Here is a 21,087-nt window from a genome sequence, read left to right on the forward strand (position 1 = left end):
AAGTTGGCAAAAGCCTCTTCTAAGTTAATGTTTGCCTCCTTCACCAACTTGCCCTGACTTGCTACCTGTTCTTTTAAACAAATGGGAACCAGGACAACATCTTCTGTGTTAGGAAATCTCTAGATCTCAGTGACAGGGCAGGCGGAGCAGAACGGACCGGACACAGAACCGTGATTTTAAATGATTATATCCTGCCAACCTCCCCGCATTCACCAAAGCTCCTGGTTCTAATCCCACCACTTAAAGCTACCATAGTACCCGTGCCCTCCTGCCTGGCTTCTGCATAGGAACCCAAAGCCACGGACGTGTGAAACCAAACCCAAGGGACTATGAAATTTACCATCTCTACGGGACTATAGCCCTCCTGAATACTGATTTGTTAATGAATTTTTATTAATTGCTACCATTTTTTTGAGCTCTTACAAAGGACATTATTAAGCATTTTACACACATTTTCTTATTCCACTCTCATGACAACTGTGTGAGGTCGGTGATTTTATTACCCCATTTTCCAGGTGAGAAAACTGAAGTTAACTCATTTTCCAAGGGCACACAGCTAGTGAGCAGTAGAATACTCTAGAATTCCCTTCCTTTGCCCATTGGAGAAGCTCTTTATGGTACTAGCTAACTGTTACTAACAGTTACCGAAGACAATTCCTGGAATCAGAGTGTGTCAGATCTGAATTTAAAAGAGTAGACATGTGATGGGTGGACACCCATACACACACACACCCCCGTGGTCCCCAGCCTTTGTCTGACAAGCTCCTGTCCCCACCTTCCCTTTGGCGGGCAGGGCATGGCCTTGCTTTTAGCACATAGAATTAAGGGCTGGGAGGGAGTGGACATGGCTGCAGGCTCTGGGAGTGTTTGCGGGCATTCTACCTCCCTTGGGGCCCCTAGGGAGCATGAGCTAATGGTACTAACAAGGGACATCTGGAATTTATCCAATTTTACTCAAATCCCATGTTGTTATGAATGAACCTAACTTGGGAAATGGAGACTGGGATCTCAGCTGTTCAACAAACAGCTCCTTCCCTTGAGTTTAGCCAAGCTATGGGGTCTTGTTCATTGCTACTTGGCTACCCTCTTGGGGATCTTTCAAAGTTCCCACTCTAGGTCACCAATCAAGAGGAACTGGGAAACATCCTACACCATCCTTCCGTAAACTGGACATATCTGCTTAGAACTGGAAAGCGAGAGGTCTTCCCAGAGTCCTGGAATCACGGCGTTTGGCTCCCGATGGGGTAGGAACCGGAGGAGTCTCTGTTCCTTGCAGCTCGGGAGTGTTTGGGGTTGGAATATTTTTTACGCTGCTCAGAATATAAAATATGCAGCCTGCTGCACATCTCTGAAAACAGACTGGGGAAAACACACTGGAAAAGAGATGAGGCAACTCAAGCCCACCTGATAAGTAATGTCTATTTCATGAGAAGGAGAGGAAGGACCGGGACCTGCTCTTGGGGAACAAACCCAAAAAGCAAGGCTCAAGGACCTTGAAACCATTAAGAGGAGCTCCTGCTCCAGCAGGGAGGGGGCCCAGGCCAGGCTGGTTTCAGGTTCCTCCTTGCTACATAGATAAATGGCCAAAGGAAACATTATCTAAGCAGTTTCACATCAAAGGCTACATGGCAAGCTGATCTTCCTTTTAATCTGACCAATAACCAAGTGAGAATGAGACAATGCGTGTTTAGGAAGAGGGCTCATGCGGTTCTGGAGTGGACTTTCCCATGCTCTCGTTCCCAGCCGTCTCCACCGAGGAGCAGTTGTGTAAGACGCTCGGGGCGGCACTGAGCCCGCGGGCCTCGTAATCACCCCACTTGGGCTCTGAACAAAGCGTTGAACCCACAGGACCGAAACGGGGGGAACGGTCGGAGCTGCAGTCATCGCTTGCCCCTAGCTGGCTCGAGGGATGCACCTGTGGCCCGCCTCCAGGCCAGGAGTCCCAACCGAGAGAGTCAGGGTCCAAATGATGGCCTCAAAGCTGGGTGAGAAATGACAGATTCTGGGGTCCTAGGAACTGATCGGCAAAGCAATGGAGTCACCCTGTGATGACTTCTTGCAGTTCAGAGCTGTGTGTGTGGCATGACATCCTGGAGCACCGGAAGAAATAGATCATCCACGAGGTTTCCATCCCCACACCGCATTGCAAGGTGGGCAGGGCAGGCATGATCATCCCGATCCCACAGAAGAAGGGGAGACCCCCCCGAAGTGAGGTGACCTACCTAAAGACACACACCTCATAAAGGCACTCCAAGTGAGCAGTGCTCATCCCTTCCTGGACCCTCTGGGGCAATGTGCTTTTCACTCTTTCCACACTGCTGGTCAGCTGTGTCTCCGAGCCAAGCTGTCACTCTGGATGACCACCCCGAGGATGTGGGAGAGGGTCTACAGGACCCTTCCATCAGCTGGATGTGTGTGCCCGGCAAGGAGTTACAGTGAGAGCAAAGCATGGGGTCCCCCCGCAGGGAGCAACGGCCATGGCCCGCGAGCTTCCCCAGGGCAGGAGCCATGCCCGGCCTGCTTTGAGCTCCCGCATCCATGCCAGCGCCTGGCGTCAGAAACATTGCTGGAGGGAGGGAAAGGAAGAGAAGGGGACAGAGGAGGAGGGTGGTTTCTTAGGGTCACTGGTCAGCGGTGCCGGCTCTTCCCTGACCGGCTGACGGCGACCCCCGAGAACAGTGCCAGGACTTCGTGGAATGTGTATTTTCCAGCCTCGTTGGGCTGCATTCATTAGCTTCCCACCTTTGTTTTCTTCTTTTCTCGTCCCGTTTTTAAACTCATGTGATGCTGTTGCTGTTTCTATTATTCCTGTTATAGTTTAAGCATTGTGATTGACTTTAAATATTTTGGGGGATGTTAGTCAACAACAACAATAAAAAAAACAAGCTAGAAAAACTAAGAAGTGACTGTATAAGTACATGTAACTGGCAGTGAGCCTTTCCATTCTGCCCCCGCAGAGAATGCAGTCAGTATGGCAGTAAAAGGGCCTGGAGATTTTCCCCAGCAGTCCTGCTACCCCTCCTCTCTGCACCTTCCCCAATTCTACCCACATTTTGACGCTTATTCCGAGGCCAGTGTCCTCCTCTTCACCTCCCCCAGCTAATCCAGCTCGAGTTTCTTCTAACTTAAGACAGGGAGCTCACATCCTCTCTTTCCATGGGGCTCTGGAAATTCAAAATCCCCTAATGCAGGGCTCCTCAAACCATCCCCATCCTTTCAACCTCTTGGCTGCCTGTCCTTCTTGAACTCTCTGCCCTGGGTTTCTGGGGTGTACCTCTGACAGGGTTTTCTCCCAGTTCTCTGCCTACCGCCTTCATTTCTTTCACTCAGCTCCTCCTCCTCCTTGGCCCGGGTTTTGTTTTTATTCTTGTGTTCTCTGTACAGACAACCATCACTCTTACGGTCGCGTCCCAGTCCAGTCACCCGAGTCAGGTTCCAATCTCTTACCTCCAGCTGCCTGCGGGTCTGTCCGGATATCCCTTCATCACCCCCAGAATTTCATGTCCAAAGCTGGACATCAAGATCTCTCCCTAAAACTCTGTTCCCTGTGTTCAGCTTCTTGGTTCTACTTCTGTGGCCATGGCATTGCCATTTCCTTCTCAGCCAGGCTTGAAAACATAGTCATTTACTTTTTATTCTTTCATATTCACTCACCGAGTTCTGGTGACGTCCCCACTGATTTGGTTCCCTCCTCTCCATCCCGTGACCATGCCAGGATCACCCCAAACTCATCCCATCATCAGTCTGCTTCTCCTGCCATCCATTCTGCTCCCAGAATGGTAAGCTCTAAACGCTGCCTCGTCATTCTCCCGTCCCCAAACCACTGGGGACCCCCCCTCCCATTTTCTATTTCAGTACCAGGGATCTCTGGCTGACCCCCAGGACCATCGACACTCTGAACACTCGCTGGCATGCGGTGCCTGTCCCATCTCATGATCACATGACTGAGCCCTGCCTTACCTCCAGGCCCCTGCAGATTACCGTCTCCCCGGAGTGCCTGCTTCCTGCTCCCTTGCCTATTGGAATTACATGCCATCCTCAAGCCCAAATCAAAACCCACCTCCTCTGCTAGCTTCTCAGACTGTCCTCTTTTCTTGGGCATCTTCCTGTTTTGTTGTGCAGTCCAGTGTATTCACGGTTTCTTTCTGTTCCTTAGTCCCTACATTGTAATATTCTTGCCCTTTATTATCTAAAAGGTAGTGAAAAAGCATGAGATCACCAATATGAAGGCACTGAGCAAGTTTTGGAGGAAAAGGTATAATGGAAATCTCAGGTGTTAACAGTGAAAAAAAAGACCGCAAATATATGGTGCTGATGGCAAATGACGGAGTGTCTGTTAGTTTCATTAGTGACATGTGCAATGCTGTCATTTGCCTTTATGTTGGTACCATAAAGGGATGAGGTTTGAGGGACTTTGTGCTTTAAAGAACCATCAAATTTTATCTTATTCTGGATTCCTGTTATCTGTAAGCTCTATAATGCCACCTGCCAGAGGACTTTCCATGATTACTCTATGCCCATCTCATTCTCGTTTTCTTCCCGATGGCTCAAGGTAATGGACATGAGATAGAATCACAGGGAGCCCACATCTTCAATTTCAGAGTACGTCCCAGCGCCCAGGGACCCCGCGCCTAAGGCTCAATTTGTTCCTCCGAGGGAGCAACACGTCCCGCCCCGAGTCTGATTCTCTTTGTGGCCAACTCAACAGTTTTTGTTTTGTCTCACTGGACCAGGACTCAGGTGGAGACTCCAAGCATTGAAGGAGGGGATGTATGGGTCTGGAGGGGGGGGAACCCCTCCCCAGAAGCTCAACTCTGAGAACGTGGAGAGAGCAAACAAGCTCTGGCTGGTAATACAGTCACCACTTACGGCTTCCTTTTTGCAGCTGCGAAAATAGTGCATCAGGTTGTCAGCTTTTGACTTCATCTCACCACGGTAAATAAAAATAAAGCTACTGCCAAGTGCCATCAGCGATGTGAGCTCTGTCATGTAGCCCACGACTCTGAGGACAAGGCCCTCAGCACTCCTTCACGTTTTAGCTTTCAGGGAGGCAATTTTGAATTAAAACGGTCGTTCCAAAGATTTCATCCATGATTCTGCTTGTTGGCCGTGTAAACAGTGTGAGTACACAAAGTTTAAATAGTGTCCGGAAACAAGGGTGTTGCTTACTGCATTCTGTAAAAATACCCTCCCAGACTCCTGCTCAGTAACCAGAGAAAACAACACAGCTGAAAAACCCAGCAGCTGAGAGAAGGACCCAAGTGTACTCGGTATGACGCGAAGATTCGTCAACACAGCCACATAATCCCAAGGAGTACACAATATAAATGCTTTATTGCTAGCACAGAGGTTTCTTTTTAAGTAAATTAAAAGACATAAATCTTCATTTTCACATTCTATATTGCAGTTGAAAGGTAAACTAGCTGGTTAATGGGTATGTTCACTTGGACACACGCTAGAAGAGGAGAGCATGACATTCACATGGAAGAACTCAGAAGCGTGGCGTCTCTTGAGGCATCGGGCCCCTGAATGCACTGTCGTTCGTAAGTAACAGCAAACGGAGATTTCTTTTAAACATCGTGAATAGACGAGACTCATAAATAGAAAACCGGTTAGAAAGCAGAAACCCATTACATACAGAAGGCTACCTACGTGTTGCCCATATTCCATGTACTTCTAGGTTATGTTTGGTACTTTTAAATAAATGATCTTCATCTAGGTTACAGACTGGATTGGATTCAGCAACTGGAAAAAGGGAAGGAGCAAAGGAAGCCGACACTGTCCGTCAGCTGGTGGATGCGCTGGAAAGCAGGAGAGGAAGTGTGTGGCTGGGGGAAAGGGAGAGGGGCTGCTTTGTGCCTCCCCCTCGGGAGGCCCGTCGGGAAAACCATGTGTGGACGAGCCACTGGGCATGGCGGGCTGGGAATGGAAATGGAACCTCCAGGCTTCGCCGGATTTTCCAAGGTTACTGCCAGTGCATTTAGGACATGAGAGGCCACAGCAACACCCAGAGCACTGGGAGGAGTGGGGTTGGTGCAGGGAGCCTGGGGAGCAGAAGCAGCTTCGGAGTCCAATTGCAGAGATAATTCACTTCCTAAGAATTGTCGGCCAGCAGGGAAATGAACTTCTTTCTGCAGGCCCCCAGCACTACCCGGTACCAAATTCTTGAGCCGACTCAATTCATTTTAGGGTTGATTGTTAAGAGAAGCTTTGGAAAAAGATCTTATCAGTCAATGAAAAACAACTGCTCCCTCCCCCGCCTTATTCCAGAATCACCCAGAAGGAAGTAAACACACACGCACACCCACACACCCTAAAACCAAGCGGCAAGCTCAGAAGCTGTGAACTACATGTGATCATCTCTGGATCTGCATCTTCCTGATCTTTCACTTTTGTCTTTTATGGATGTATGAAAGCCAGACTGGATCAGGAACATCCGAGTTCTTAGTTCTCGTTACATCTGCAGTGTACCAGCTCCTGGCAGTTTCGGTCTGGTCTGGCTCTAACTAAAACCATTTCATGTTTCGCTTTGAAGAAGTGGATAACATGAAATGGTAATTTGGCTGCAAAACCCTGGAAAATTGTTCCCGGCCCAAACATCTGCCCCAAATGAGCTCAGCTGAGATCTCCTTGGAGGGGTGGGAGGGGTGGGGGGGAAGTGAGCAGAGAGAGCCTGGAAGGGGGAAAATGGAGACAATGGAAAGACGACCTTTCCTCAGGAAGAAAGTTCCTTGCGACGAAAGGCATCAGCCCATCACTCCGGAAAGAGAGACTGGGTGTACCCGGCAGTGACTTCTGCCTTCAGCCCACTTTCCCCAATATTTGGTATCGTTAAGGTGATCCCTTACAGAGTGCCAGGAAACCGTGCCCACGTGGTCTGCTTTCGTTATGCAGTGACTGGCCTGGCCTACATGTCATTACTTAAATCTTTAAATAAGGACTGGGTATGGACTTTGGATTCCTGAGAGCCGGGCCCCCCAGGGAGAGCAGAGAGGGAGGGTCCTGTGGGCTGGCCTCCACCTTCCTCCTTGGCCTTCTTAGGAGTTCTTCTGAGGGATCTTTACTGTCACCGTCTTCACCTCGGAGTACTCTCGCAAGCCGAATTCCCCCCTGAAAGGCAGAAATAGGCTGTGTCAGACACCCAAGGCCTGGGCAGCCTGGTGTGAGTGATGGCAAGAGTCCCGAGAAGGGGCCGTTTAGCACTTGCTAACAGTAGGCCCTGGGGTTTCCATGTAGAAATGTCCAATGAGTGGACAGTCCAGCCCTCCTCTGAGGAGCAGAGGGGGCTGTCCTGTCACGAGCAGTGACCGTTTCTTAAAGGCAAAGGCTGATCCGTCTTCCCAGTATGGCCCAGGAAGGGGCAGCATTCCCAACTACTCAGAGAAACAGGCATGCGTGTTAGCCTGGGCCAGCAGTCACACAGACCCTGGACCATGCCCCTGGGTGGGCACCGCAGACAGCAGCAGGCCCGGGCCCTTACCGCCGTGTCTCTACCATGGACAGCAATGGCTCTGGAGGACAATGGTGTGCTTTCCTCCTGCCACCTGCCACCCCGACGTGTCTGTGTTCTAGTCGCTCTCCTAGACACCTAGTCCACTTTAGCTGAAAGAAAAGCCTGAGATTTCTAGGCTGGGATCCCCTGGATGTTCTAAATTCTTTTCCACTGGTCCTTAGACTTAACAAATGGAAGTGGGGACCCAAAGGCCTGGGCAGGGAAGAGCATGGATCACCAGCAATGCTTTAAAGACAATCCTGACACGTGCTGCCCACAGCCCCACAGAGTCAGGGGAAAGAGGGAGGAAATCCAAGTACCTGACTTCAAAGGAAGTGGCAGTAAGGTGGTCCCCCAAGACTCTGGGTAAACGTTTATGGGGTGGGAGCTGGGTCCCCTGCCTCTGCGGGGGCCAGGGGACGCTGCCCTTCCTGGCCCCCTGGTCCCGCTGAGCCGGGCTCCAGCCACTGCCCTCAGGGGGCCGGGGTTCGGCCCAGCCGGCGGCTGCCGTGCTCCCTTCCTTCCCCTCTGTGTCGTCTCTCCTCAGTTCACCTCATTTCCATCACCTTTTTCACCTTTCCTTTATTTCATTGTAAAGTCAAGCATGTTCTCCTAATTTTCTCTTTCAAAAAATGAACTTTTCTCCCCCTCTATTCTTTTTAAAGTCACTGGCCCGTGAGGCTTTCCCTGGCTCTCTCAAGGGGAGGAGCTCCTCCCTCCTCTGTGTTCACAGAGCACCTGGTGCGCCGACCACCACAGAGCTGTCACCTGTCCCCGGGACAGAGGCCGTCTCCCCCTGCAGACCTGTAGCTGACTGTTCCTGCTTCCTGCCGGCCACCGAACCTGGTGTAGAGCCCACGGCTTCAGGCTCGGACGGCATTTGTGGAAGGGAGGGACAGAGGGAGGGCTTTTTCCCATCCCCCTTCCCCAGTTCCACCCAGTGGATATACCACTTCTGCCAGGAGAAAATAAAAGAACACTTAGAGATTTATTTGAATAAGAAAATATTAATAAAAAAGTCACATATGGGGTGCCTGGGTGGCACAGTCGGTTAAGCAACCAACTCTTGGTTCAGGTAGGGTCGTGATCTCAGGGTCGTGAGCTCGAGCCCCGTGTCGGGCTCTACACTCAGTGTGGAGTCTGCTTGGGAATCCTTCTCCCTCTCCCCCTTCCCCAATCTCTCTAAAAAGAAATAAATCTTTAAAAAAGATCCCAGTCATGTATAAAAGATACGATGTTACAGTGACTGGGCTTTACAATAAAGACCTGCTATAAGGGATTCATGCTGCTTCCTTCCAGGAACCCCGTGCCCTGCACAAGGCTCCAATTATTTTGCCAGCAGCAACTCTGAGCACCCAAGTCACCTGAGTTGTCATGCCCATGCCCTCCCCGCCGGGACATCAGAAGCAGCCAGGGAGAGACCAGGGCATGTGTGCTGTTCTCTTATCTGTGTTGGCCATCTTGCTTACGGGAATGAGAATCAATTTGGGACTGTCCCACTCAGTATGAGGTCCCCTCATTAGCTCCTTCCAGGCCCTGAGTCTTTATTACCAGCTCAGCTCTGTCTCCTTCTCGACTTCTTCCTGCCCTTGGGCAATTCTGAAAGTGTCTCTTCATCACAGACATCATCTGCCTCCTGTTTGAAGTGAGGTTACTCCCTTCTTGTTTCCTGGCTTGCGCACGCACATGGGGCAGACCCTGAACCATCTCCTCCCACTCAGATCTCTAAGTCTGTTGTGAGAAGCAGAAGGAAGCCTACAGAGTCAGAAGCGTGGTGGTATGGTTGCTTTTGAGTGTGATGATTGGTTCCTGTAATCTTTGGGCACACAATGCGATGGAAAATCATCCTGGGCTGGAGGAGCTCCTCCCCTGTGTCTCGGGCAGCCATCTGCCACCCTGGTCCGCACACAGCCTGCTCCGACAATGAGGAGTGGCCTCGAATCTGTCATAAAAACAACCCTGGAGCTGGGGGTCAGCAGGCAGGCATGCCCACTCAGCTCTGCCATTAACTGGCTCTAAGACTAGGCGAGCCACCCCATCCTCCTGGTGCCCGGGCATCTCTCAGGCATCAGGAAACGTAAGGACCGTCCTTGGAGCTTGCTTACATTGTGGATTCCTGACCATCCCCACCGAAGACTCTGTCCCGGTAGGTCTGGGGAGGAGCCCAGGAGACTGTGATGCAGGTGGTTGTTTGGGCCACCCTTTGAGAAGTGCTGCTGGAAAGTCTCTGAGAGCCCCACGTTTAGATTCTTCTGCTATTTCACCATCTCATTCTGGGGGCTTTCTCTCCAATCTAACTTAATCCAGTTAAATCCCACAGTTACGGGAGAACTGCACTATGGTGCAAACGTAGACACGCCGCTCCCGCTGCACCCCAATCTCTCTGCAGAGCTCCACGGTGCGTCCGGGCAGAGGCACACTCAGACGCCTGTGTTCCTGCTTCTGAGCCAGACTGGGTTATATTCCCTACCACTAACCAAACCTGGCACCCCACGGGCAAGTAAGATGTTAGATTTGGGTGCCTCTCAGCCAGTCACTGTAGAAAATCACTCATAAAACAAAGAGGGATTTCCATGTAGGATGTATACTTCCCTGCTCTTTTCTTTGCCTTACAGCAACATTTCGCAGAGCAGGGTTTCCAGACCACCTGCGCCGAATCATTCCAGAAGCCTGTTATCAATGCAGAACCTCAGCTTTACTAAAGCCAAATCTCTGAGAGTGGGTCGCCAGACAGGCACGCGTGGCAAGCCCTTCTCCCAGACCACAGGTGACTTTCTGTGCACAGGCATGCTCTGCACCTACATATGAGCACACATGCATGCATGCATGTGCATGCGAACTTGGGAAGCCCTTATTATCCTAATAATGCTTCTCATCTTCAAAGCCGATGTCCTTAGTTTTTAAAATGTTGAGGTTCACAGCTTTCTTTCCATGTGCTGTTTGTGACATGTATTTTATAGCTTGTCTCAGGGAAGCTTAAATGAGGAGTAAGGGAGGGGTCAGGAGGAATGAAACCGGGAACTGGCTGCAGGGCAGGTCTGAGCCGCCCCCATCTCTGACCCTGGGAATCAGAGGCCAGCCCATCGGGGTACCTGTAGAGGGCAGCCCTCCACAGCGCTCTGTGGGGGGAGAACTCCGGTGCTCCCACAGTCCGCCTTGGAGCTTGTTTCCCGAAAGTGCTACTTCTCCGTGCCTCTGCGAGGTGGGAAAAGGGGTGCCAGGGACCAGAGCCACATGGGGTTTTCAAGGCCAGGAGATAAACAGTACTGTCCAGAGGAGGGTAAGGGGAGTTTCTGGGATTGCAGTAAGTAGGAAGGAAGAGTGGGGGACCAGGATAGAGTAGGTTCTTTTATTTGAAGCCTTTGCGACCACTCTAGGTCATTTAAGGAAGAAAAAACATGTTTGGGGAGCAAGTAGGGACTAAGAATCATATAATCTAGACAAGATGAAGTGAGTCTCATCAAAGAGCACTGTTCCCTAATTATTTTTTAACTGCACTGCAAAGGCCAAATCACTACAGCACCGAGACAAGTCGAGAAAGGCTGCTTTTCAGTCTCTTGGGCCACTGTTCTCTGTGTGGTTCTGACACAGCCAAACTGTCTCCTGGCAAGTTCGTCTCTTTGCCTTTCCAGGCAAGGGGAAGGTTTCTAATGGGAATAGACTGGACCTGGACAATGTCACAAGCCCGAATCCTGTCCATGCTGAGGGTCCAGGACAAGTCTGGGATAAGCTCCATCAACCGGCAATTATTTATTATATTTTATGCCCATGATTCACCCTCTTAATGATCTGTAACAAAACAGTCGGCGTGAGAAGCATTCCCAGAGCCAGGGATCGTCCCAACATTTCAGAGACCAAGAAGGCACAAACACAGAAGCGGGACACGGAGTATCAAGTTACATGCATGCTGAGAAGTGGGAGCAGAAAGTGAAGGTCATATGCAAGTTAGGAGGAGATAGCTGGAGTACTCGAGGACTTTGTAAAAGCTGAAAAAATATTGATAACAGAGCAAAGAGGATCCGGACTGCTTCTGTATCCTCTGGTTTACTTGCTGTAAGGCAAGCGGGAAGCACTGAAGGCCAGAAGCAAGACTCAAGCAAGAGCGATTTCTCCCAGCATTCCCAGGGACAGAACAGAAGTTGATGATGCGAGCCACACTTCCAAAGTAAGACATTTATTAGGAAAAAGAAGGATCACCTACATAACACTCATCTACTTGACCACTAGTGACGACATCAGCTAACATTTCTGGAGGCTTGCCAGACACTGCTGGATATCTGGAACACTGAATCCTACCATTTAATCCTCACGGCAACTTCTGGGGTAGGTACTATAATTATTCCCATTTTAGAGATGAGGAAACAGAGGCTTAGTGAGATAAAGTAATTTGTCCAAGGTTGCATAGGTATTAAGTGGCAGGGCCAGGATACGTATCTGAAGCCATGTGATTCTAGAAACTCTGCTCTTAGCCTCACCGCTATGCTTAACTTTCAGTTTAATGGCTAAGAGCTAGAAATTACCAGCTGAAGTATCCGAAGCATGTAAATCTTCTGCACTGGTCTTACGGGTTCACTCTACTTTGTCCCCAACACCGTACTTGTTTCTCCCACAACTGCCGCTACTCACTCTTCCTCCACTCTTACCAACCCTGCAAATTATTCCCCTCTCTCCAGCTACCCAAATGTTCCTCTCCTTTAAAGGCCAATTCAAATCCCTAGGTTTGATCCTACCTAAAGGTTTTCCAGGAGTCTATAGCTCACAATGATCTCCCCCATCCCTGAACTCCTCTATGACTTCACGGTCTTCTCTGGAATTCTTCTGATTCTTTCAATGTTGTATATTTCATTTATCCAGCAAAATCTCAAGTGCTTTGATGAACCACATCTTCTCCCACAGGCCAAACACTCAATACTTCAGCAGACTGATCATGAACTGGCATTGGCTCCCAAAAGGATGCATTCATTAATGGCAGAGGGAATGGACATAAGGATGTTTCCTCTTGGGAGTCACAGGATTTAAGAAACACAGAACCAGCTCCTTTCAAGAGGAGGGAAAATTTTTTGTTTTTGTTTTTTTAGAGAGAGTGTGAGTGGGGGCAGGAGGGAGGGGCGGGGTTGGGAGAGCAGAGGGAGAGGGGGAGAGAGAGACTCTCAAGCAGACTCCACACTCAGTGAGGAACCCAATGTGGGGCTCAATCTCATGACCCTGAGATCATGACCTGAACTGAAATCAAGAGTTGGACGCTTAACTGACTGAACCACCCAGGTGTCCTGGGGGAAAATGTTTTTTTGTTTTTTTATTGGGGGAGGTGCGTGTCAGCTCAGGAAGACCCTGGCTACCATTCACACTCTGAATGCCACTCAAAAAATCCATTTATATATGAAGGCGGCAAATAACATCCCCTTGAGTGTAGTTCTCCACTGCTACAGTCCCATTTTTCAGGTCCTTTGCCTCACAGGAGGACCCTCCACAGCTCTGATCCCGGCCCTGAAGAGTCCCCACACCTGGCCTCCCTGCTTCCTTGGCTGCATATCACGGCAGCCACTGAAACCTACGTTCAAACCTCACATCTGCCACATACGGGCTGTGTGACCTGGGCAGGCTGCTTAGCTAGTGCAAGCCCCAGTTCTCCACCCAAACCATGTGGGATGTGAGGGGAAGTGTATCAATCCCACTCTGTCGTCATGAAAATCAAATGAGACATTAGGAAAGAAGCTAACGTAAAGCCATACACAGAGCGGGCATTTAATGAGTGATACCTATCAGTGTTAATTGTAAAATCCTCGTGATGGGTCTTCTTCCTCTAGTCTTTGCCAGGATGTCCTCTACCTGCCAGAAATCTCAGCCTTAAAACCTCTGGTATCTCCTCAGCTCCCACAGAATGTCTAAGCCCTCAGAGACTGGGTTTAAAACAACCTTTCCACTTGTATCTTCAGCATCCTCCAGCCATCCTACGTCCAAACCCTGCAGTCCCAGCCTCAGAGAACCTACAGGAGCAGAGCAGGCGATGTAAGGGAGGGGCTTGGGCATGTGTAAAAACGAAGGGCTACCAATATTCAGGCCCCAGAAGCAATAAGGACAGTGGGGAAGAAGGCGAGTTCTAGAGCTCACAGCTGCAGCAATTTTGCTATGGAGGAATGAAAATAAGCAAGAAATCCAGATTTTATGGAAAGCCTCATTTTTGAATGCCAGTTAAGGATTTTAAAATGTGGGGCAAAGTGAAACACTTCTGCAGGCCAGATTTGTCCTTGGGCTGGCAGATGGTGACCTCTGTTTTAAACACACCAAATCCCTGATGTTCTCTATTTGTTGTACCTTCACGCCTTGGTTCCCGCTATTCCCTCTACATGGCAAGACTGGTCCTCACAAACTGAAACGTGATTTGCTCTGTGAAGTCTTCTCGGACCCCAACACGCAAATTCCATGGATTGTTTCCTCTGTACTTGCAAGAGGTTTGGCACACTTCTATCAAAAAAGCAGCCCTGATTTTGTGAAATAGATAGTAAATTTTTATCCATTCCCACGTAAGGGAAGGGAGTTGTGTTCTATTCATCTTTGTGACATGTAGCACAGTGCTTCGTTTATAGAAGTACGTGCTTAACAAACTGCTGAATGAATGGATGAGAGTAAGAGAATTAAACAATTGTGTGCATACTCCTCTAGGCTGGTATTTGTAATCCGTTTCTCTGCAGGCACCAGCAACTTTGGACACTTACATTTCTCTCCCATTTCCAGACATCTTGAATCCCCCAAAGGGGCTCTGGACATTTAAGGCATTGTAACAATTGATCCTAAGAAAAGAAAACATAGTACCGTGAGTGTGAATTCTGCTTGCACAGAAGTAGTCCCCTCAGTATAACAGTTCTTTTAAAAGTTTTATTTTCTAATTCCCCTTTTTGCATATGAAATATTTAGAATTTAAAATTGACTTTGATCTCCTGACCTAGCCATTAAGGAGTGTATATCCCTCTTCAGGGCGAAGGCTGGTTGCCTTCCGTCTTCCCCATCCCCCCGGAGGATATGCTTATGACCCACACTCCAGAGATCACGAGTACCGCCAGTGGTGTGCGTTATGGCCAGAACCATGAGGCTGGCCCTCATCTTACCAAACAGTCCCAGCCTGCATTGCAGAAGACACTGTGAGCGCCTTGTTGATGTCATTAGTGAAGACGGCTGCTACAAGTCCAAAGTCTGAGTTATTGGCTCTTTCGATAACTTCATCCATAGTCTTAAACCTCAGAATTTCCTGAACAGGTCCAAAGATCTGCAACAAAACGGTGTGAGCCAACATGGGGTTGTTGCTCTGCCTTCATTATTTAAGTGACATTTAAGTTTAGTAGCACAGAACTGTAAAATTGCTCAAACTTTGCCAGAACAGGATTATGTGAGTCTAACTCTAGAGTTCATTTAAGGCCCCCTCTCCTCCATCCTCCCTGGCATCCCCAGATCCCACGGTCTGTACCAATGCTGCCTTCTCTGTGATTCCCCAGCCACTGCCCCAGACCTCAGAACAGCTGCTGGCTGAGGTGCTCCGGTCACCCTCCTGCACAAACGTGAGGTGGCTTGGATGCTTTCTCCTTCCCGGCGGACAGCTTAGTAACCCCACGTCTGAAGGATTGACCTGTGACTAGCATATTACTAAGGCCAGTGATCGGCTGTTATGATTGTCCTCTTGGCTAATAATAATTGCAGTCAAGGAGCACGTCACGACCTGCCTCCATCTAGCTTGCCTGCCTTCTGATTTAACATTTTCTTGAAAGCAGGATTTGCACAGACATGTGTATTGTTACAGAATGTATATCAAATATAAAGAGCCAGAGCTAGAATATCATCTACAAGAAATGCTCTGGAAGCCATCCCAAGAAAGGCACGGCTTCCGCTCGAACCCCATATTTGATACCTCCTCTTTGGCAATGCGCATGTCATCGGTGACGTTGGAAAACACGGTGGGCTCGATGAAAAACCCCTTTCGGCCCAGCCCTTTGCCTCCACATTCCAGCTTGGCACCCTCGGCCACACCACTCTGGATGAGTTCCAGGATCTTGTTGTATTGTTTCTTATCAATCTGCAAGAGAAATTTCCTAAAGACTCCATGTAAGGTCTTCTATGAAAAGAGAAAGAAGTGTGTACTCAAGGATCTCTCACTTGTGATTTTTTCAAAGCTCCATTATATCTGGTCATGTCATAGGGGACTGCTGCCATTTAGGCACTGTTCTCCGAAAAAATGGTCACTTTGTATGTTTAATCCGATATACCGAGAATTCCATTAAATGCACTGCACGGATGATGGGGCCAAGTCAGAAGTACCAGATGCAGAGTTAGGCAATGTTTCTAAATGATGGAGAAACTGGCTAATTGATTAAACGCGGTTTCTAAATGGGGAAAAACTGACCGCTATAACCAAATGAACAGTTCACCAAGTTGAACTGATACTAAAAAGATGAGAACAATAGGTAAGCTCCATGGTGCTTTAAATCCTGCTGGGGTCTATTTTTGATGGAGCTCCTATTACACCTCTAGAGGAAAGGGTTAAGTATAAAGAGCAGGGACCAGCTTCCTAGTCCATAAAATACGGTTAGTCTTGCCCACCCCCCAAGTTATAGTCATCATTCAATTATGATGGTAAATACAAAAACCTAAATTCACTTAAGTTTGAATTACTCGGCTAGAACATCAGTCATCTCTCAAATGGTCCCCAAATCTAGGAGATGTTTCTTATCGGGAAGACCTATATGTCAGAGATTCAGATGCAATCTGATCCAAGTATCCTTTAAAAATTCCCAGACTCTATCTACAGTTTAAGATTCGACCAGAATTCTATCCAGAAATACACCTTGGTGATTGTGGAGAACGTGCAGAGCCAGATAGTGTGGGACTTTTGTGGCCCTCCCCACGGCACTGCATGAAGCCTACAGAGTAAGAGACAACCATACAGCAGGGGGACAAGTAGACAGCCCTCTATTCCCTACACGTTACAAGCCACAAGTAGGCCAGTTTGGCAGAGAGATTCCTTGGCCACGGATGAAAGGATACAGGGCTTCTGAGAAAGAGAGATACCCACTCTCCCTGACCGTGGCATTTGCAGGGATGTCTTGAAGGCCAGTGGTGAGGACTGGTGGGTTCTCAGGTCAACCTCCATCTTGTCATGCTCAGGTCCTTCCTTAGAGCTAAGAGACTCCCACTTACCCCCGGAGTCCAAAGCAGCCTTGAGGCAACTTTAATTCCTTAATGTTTCCGAGATAACATTTCTGAAGGGAAAGGGAAGCTTGGGGAATAAGCAATGCCTCACCAGCTCCAATTCCAGCCACGAAGCCCAGATGGGAGAGCAAGGAGGCGGGAAAAGGACGCTGTTTCCGGGGTCCCACTAGAGTGTCCGGCGCTCGCCCTGGAAAGTGCTCTTCCCCAATACTAATACTACGAGGAGAAAGGGAATGTTTATGATTTCGCTACCTGGGGTCCCTGCTCCGTGGTGGGATCAAAGGGGCTCCCCACGATGCGCCTCTTGGCCCGCTCCACGCTTCTTCTCACAAACTCCTCGTAGATGGACTCCTCCACAAAGATGCGAGACCCAGCAGTGCAGCACTGGCCCTGGTTGAAGAACACTCCCTGGTGGGCCTGCTCCACAGCGTAATCCACTGCAAGAGGAGACAGCCTTGTCCTCAGCACCATTCACCCGCGGAGGGCCCGTCCATGCAGCCCCCTCCCCTCCCCCGCCGGAGCCCCGGGTCTAATGCCGCGCTCACCGCACAGTGGAACCGTGAGGAGGCGGCACAGGGGACAGCAGTGGCTTGAGAACACAGTTTAGGACAAGTTCTGGCTAGAGCCTGACGTGACTTGCTACGTGACCTTGACCTTGGACAACTTCACGTCTTTGCGTCTCGTTCTTCTTCTGTAGAACGAGGGCCTGGACCACACCATCTAGAACGGGAGTCTCAAGCTCCACGTGCCAAGGGGCAGGCAGATAATGGAGTGGTATCAATTGGCCAGCCAGGAAAACAATCTGATGGAGACTCAGAAGGAAAGCCACTGCATTTGGCTGTTACTGTGCATGAATGTAAGCCCCTGGGTTGCCAGATTCCGATTTTAAGAAAAAACAGACATCAGGATTTTTCTTTTCTTTTCTTTTCTTTCCGAGATTTTATTTATTTATTTGACAGAGAGAGAGACCGCGAGAGAGGGAACACAAGCAGGGGGCGTGGGAGAGGCAGAAGCAGGCTTCCCGCAGAGCAGGGAGCCCGATGCGGGGCTCGATCCCGGGACCCTGGGATCATGACCTGAGCCGAAGGCAGTCGCTTAACCAACTGAGCCACCCAGGCGCCCCTGAAATCAGGATTTTTAATGTGTAGTTTTTATTTTTTAAAGTGCTGTGTGACATTTTGACAGTTAAACATATGTATGCCCTGCGTTGGGTCTAGGGACTGCCAACTTGCAATCCTTGATCTACAGAACTTCATAGCTGTATGTTTAATTAGTATTACGGTGAATTAAACTCTAACAGAAATGGAGCTTCTTGAAAGATACCAAGTTTTCTCTACATTTACTGGAATTGTATAGCAGCAATAACTTTCATCTCAGAGCTTCCACTTCAAGATAGGACTAGCAAATAGTGTGTGCTGGTTGCTAAATGACTGACTGAATCAATCAGGCACGCATCAGTCAATCAGTCGTGTCAATGGAGGACCTACTCCCCAAGAGAAATTTAGGGTGACAGTTCTGATCCCTCTGACAACCAGCATGACGCTGATGCTTTATTCTTCATGGGCTCCAAGTTGGGGCTGAAAGGCAAGCAATCCGCTTTCTGTTTTCTGACCTCCCAGTAGTGAAAGGGAAAGCAGCTCTGTCTGGTGGGATGGGAGGAAGAAAAAGAGGGTCCAAAAGAGCTTTTGAATTTTTATTCCCTGGAAAGCTTTTCAAAACAGAAGGACCACACCGATGCAGAATGGCCTAGAGGGCATCCTGCCTGGACATGGGGTTTCCTAGATTACTGCTCCATGCTGCCATAGGGTCCTACCTCCAAGGTATAAGCAACTGACCAAAGTGCATCGACATTCTCAGTCATGGAAGCAGCAGAGGATGGGGGTACTAAACAGAGGAGGGGTTGTGGGTTTGGGAAAATGTTGGCAGGGCTAGGGAACTAGAATTTTTGTAATGATCTACAAAGCCACCAGACACCGTTGAGAACTTTCAGATTTCTTGAATCTAAGCAAAGAGAGGATATTTCTGGTTTTGAGAGGCTTAGACCGTTGCTCTTTCCACTACACAGCACAAAGCAGGCCTTCTGCTCTTCTATCCTGGCCTGAAGTGCCACAGAGTCAAAGCAGCTCAGGAGAGTCTAGAAAACACTCTGTTCAGCTATCAACTGGCAAGTGCTCTTCCCCAATACTAAACTAGTTGCCCTCTAGGAGGAAGGGTCCAGGTTCTTCTACTTGAAGCTTCTTCTTAGCCTCACAGATCTTTTTCTTAGTGTCCTGTCAAAAGTGGAGATACAAAAGAGAGCACCGAGGGGCAATGTACCGGGACATGGAGGAGATCTGTAGTTGACTTACAATCAGCATCAGCAAAAATAATATTGGGACTTTTCCCTCCAAGTTCCAGAGTTACTCGCTTCAAGTTACTTCTTCCAGCTGCTTCTTGGATAAGCTTTCCAACCTGAAAGAAAGGAAATGGAGCGAGGTTTTGCACACCTTGCAGCTGAGACAGTCAGTGGCCAAAGCCAACGGTGGGAGGCAGCAGGGATGGATCCTGCAAGGCAAACTAGCAAACTAGCCCCATGGACAATGCAGGAGCAGCTCCCGTGGTCAACTTGGTCAACTTGGGTGGACAAGATACAAGTCAATTGGGATGCAGTTTAATGTCTAATTGGAAGTGAACTGGAAGTGAATTGGAAGACTGCTTTAGTTTCATGATGAAAAGAGCACTGAAAAGGGGTTTAATCTGGAAACTTAATCATTGAAAGATTTCTTTAAAGGCAACTGGCAAGCAAAATATGACTAGAGGTTTTCTACCACTGTACTGTGGCTTTTAGCTCTGGACTCTGGTCTCAAAAAAAAAAAAAAAAGGCCAATTGGCTCCACATGAAAGACATGATGACTGTAAAAGAAACTCTTCATGGATTTATAAAACTGCCAGGTATGACTTTAATCAGATGGTTCAAAGAAGATACAGATGTTACACCTTTGCCTCTGCCTAGTTCTGTAAGTAAAAGGAGTCCAGACAGCTGAGGATCTGTCTGTATGTGTGCAATGCCTATTTACTTAGAAGCCAAGCAAACAAGAAGCTAGGCTGGAGATAGCATTTACCACTGTGTAAAGTCGTGTTTCTAATGAAACTGAAAGCGTTCAAATGGAAACAGGGATGTACCACCTACAGCCTCCCTTCGAGGAAGAACACACTGATTACCTCGGTGAGTAGAAATGCTGCCAGATCCTTCAGAGTTGGCCTCAGATGAAGAGCGTTTCCTTGCCCAAGAGGATCCCCTTCCCCTGGGTGGCCTATCCACTGGTGGCAGGGGTACGAAGATCCTCACTTTCAGCTCACCACAGGACAGCTCCAGAGGACAATCTATGTGCCGCCATGCTGCCTGTTGTTGGCGGAAGCTACCAGGCCTGCATTGCAGTTCAGTTTCCCCTTGTGCCCACTTCCCTTCAGCAGGGATCCCTCATAAATAATCAGCATGGCAAACTGTCTCAGCAACTGCTTCCAGAGAACCTGAGCTGTAACAGAGTGCTACTCTACTATGGAGTAGAGGTCCCTTTATGGAAAATGCCAAGTCCCCACAGAGCCCATATGGGCAGTTTGCTCTTGTTGAGATGAAAAATGCAACTTTTGCCTGGAATCCTACGGAAAATAAAAGATTTTAAAAGCCTGGAGAAGAGAAATGCTACATTTCAGCCCCTCCTGCCCCTTGATATCCTCAAGTAGGGCTAATAACTCCTCAGGCAGTGTAGTCATGGTTGAGAGAAAAGGCTCCGGAGCCTGGAAGTTTTACTGATTTTATCACTTACCAACTGTTTGACCTTGGGAAATTAATTTCTGAGCCTCAGTTCCCTCCTCTGTAAATGGGGCTAAAAATAGTATCTACCTCAGAATCCACTGTCCTGAGGATTAAGTGAAGGTACTTGGGCCTTAAAACCTAGCCTGGTACAGAGTAAGTACCCACACATGGTAACTACACACAGGCAGGAGAAGTCGGGGCCCCTCTGCTTCCTTGTTCAATGCAGAGAAATGGAGCTGATTGTAAAAGGAGTTACTGCAGCTAGACTTTCCAAAGCAGGTCTCCCCTTCTTCCCTCAAACAGCCTCTGCATATCAATTGCTTCAGGAAAATATTGGGGAAATGCTGACTTCCCTCAGCCTCTAATATTACTCATTCACTGGATTAAATGCTTTTATGTTACTATTACTCTCCCTCATGGCAAAAAAAAAAAAACAGAACGTGGAAAATATACTTTCATTCTAAGGAAACCTGTGGGGGAAAGACAGTGATGTCTCTGAAAGAGCTAGAATTAGAGAGTTTCTTAATTTGCAGGACAACGCTAGTTTCCAAGGGGTTGAAAAATACTAACATGTGACCCTAAAGATTAATAGGTGGGCATC

General features: G+C 48.6%; 1 protein-coding gene across 1 annotated transcript in view; it reads right to left on the reverse strand.

The window, feature by feature from the left end:
- Positions 1–5,315: 5,315 nt before the first annotated feature.
- The window catches only part of ALDH1A2 (aldehyde dehydrogenase 1 family member A2), a 94,178-nt gene continuing 78,406 nt past the window's right edge, over positions 5,316–21,087 (reverse strand). Inside the window, exons 8-13 of the mRNA XM_034994214.1 lie at positions 19,039–19,141; positions 16,943–17,127; positions 15,393–15,557; positions 14,599–14,756; positions 14,209–14,283; positions 5,316–7,110 (exon numbers count right to left, since the gene is read on the reverse strand). Coding sequence (XP_034850105.1) covers positions 7,038–7,110; positions 14,209–14,283; positions 14,599–14,756; positions 15,393–15,557; positions 16,943–17,127; positions 19,039–19,141 — 759 coding nt within the window. The 3' untranslated portion in view covers positions 5,316–7,037. The remainder of the gene's footprint in view (positions 7,111–14,208; positions 14,284–14,598; positions 14,757–15,392; positions 15,558–16,942; positions 17,128–19,038; positions 19,142–21,087) is intronic.

The sequence above is a fragment of the Mirounga leonina genome, unplaced genomic scaffold (genome assembly GCF_011800145.1).
Source record: "Mirounga leonina isolate KUSES-001 unplaced genomic scaffold, KU_Mleo_1.0 Mir_91, whole genome shotgun sequence".
NCBI lineage: Eukaryota > Metazoa > Chordata > Mammalia > Carnivora > Phocidae > Mirounga > Mirounga leonina.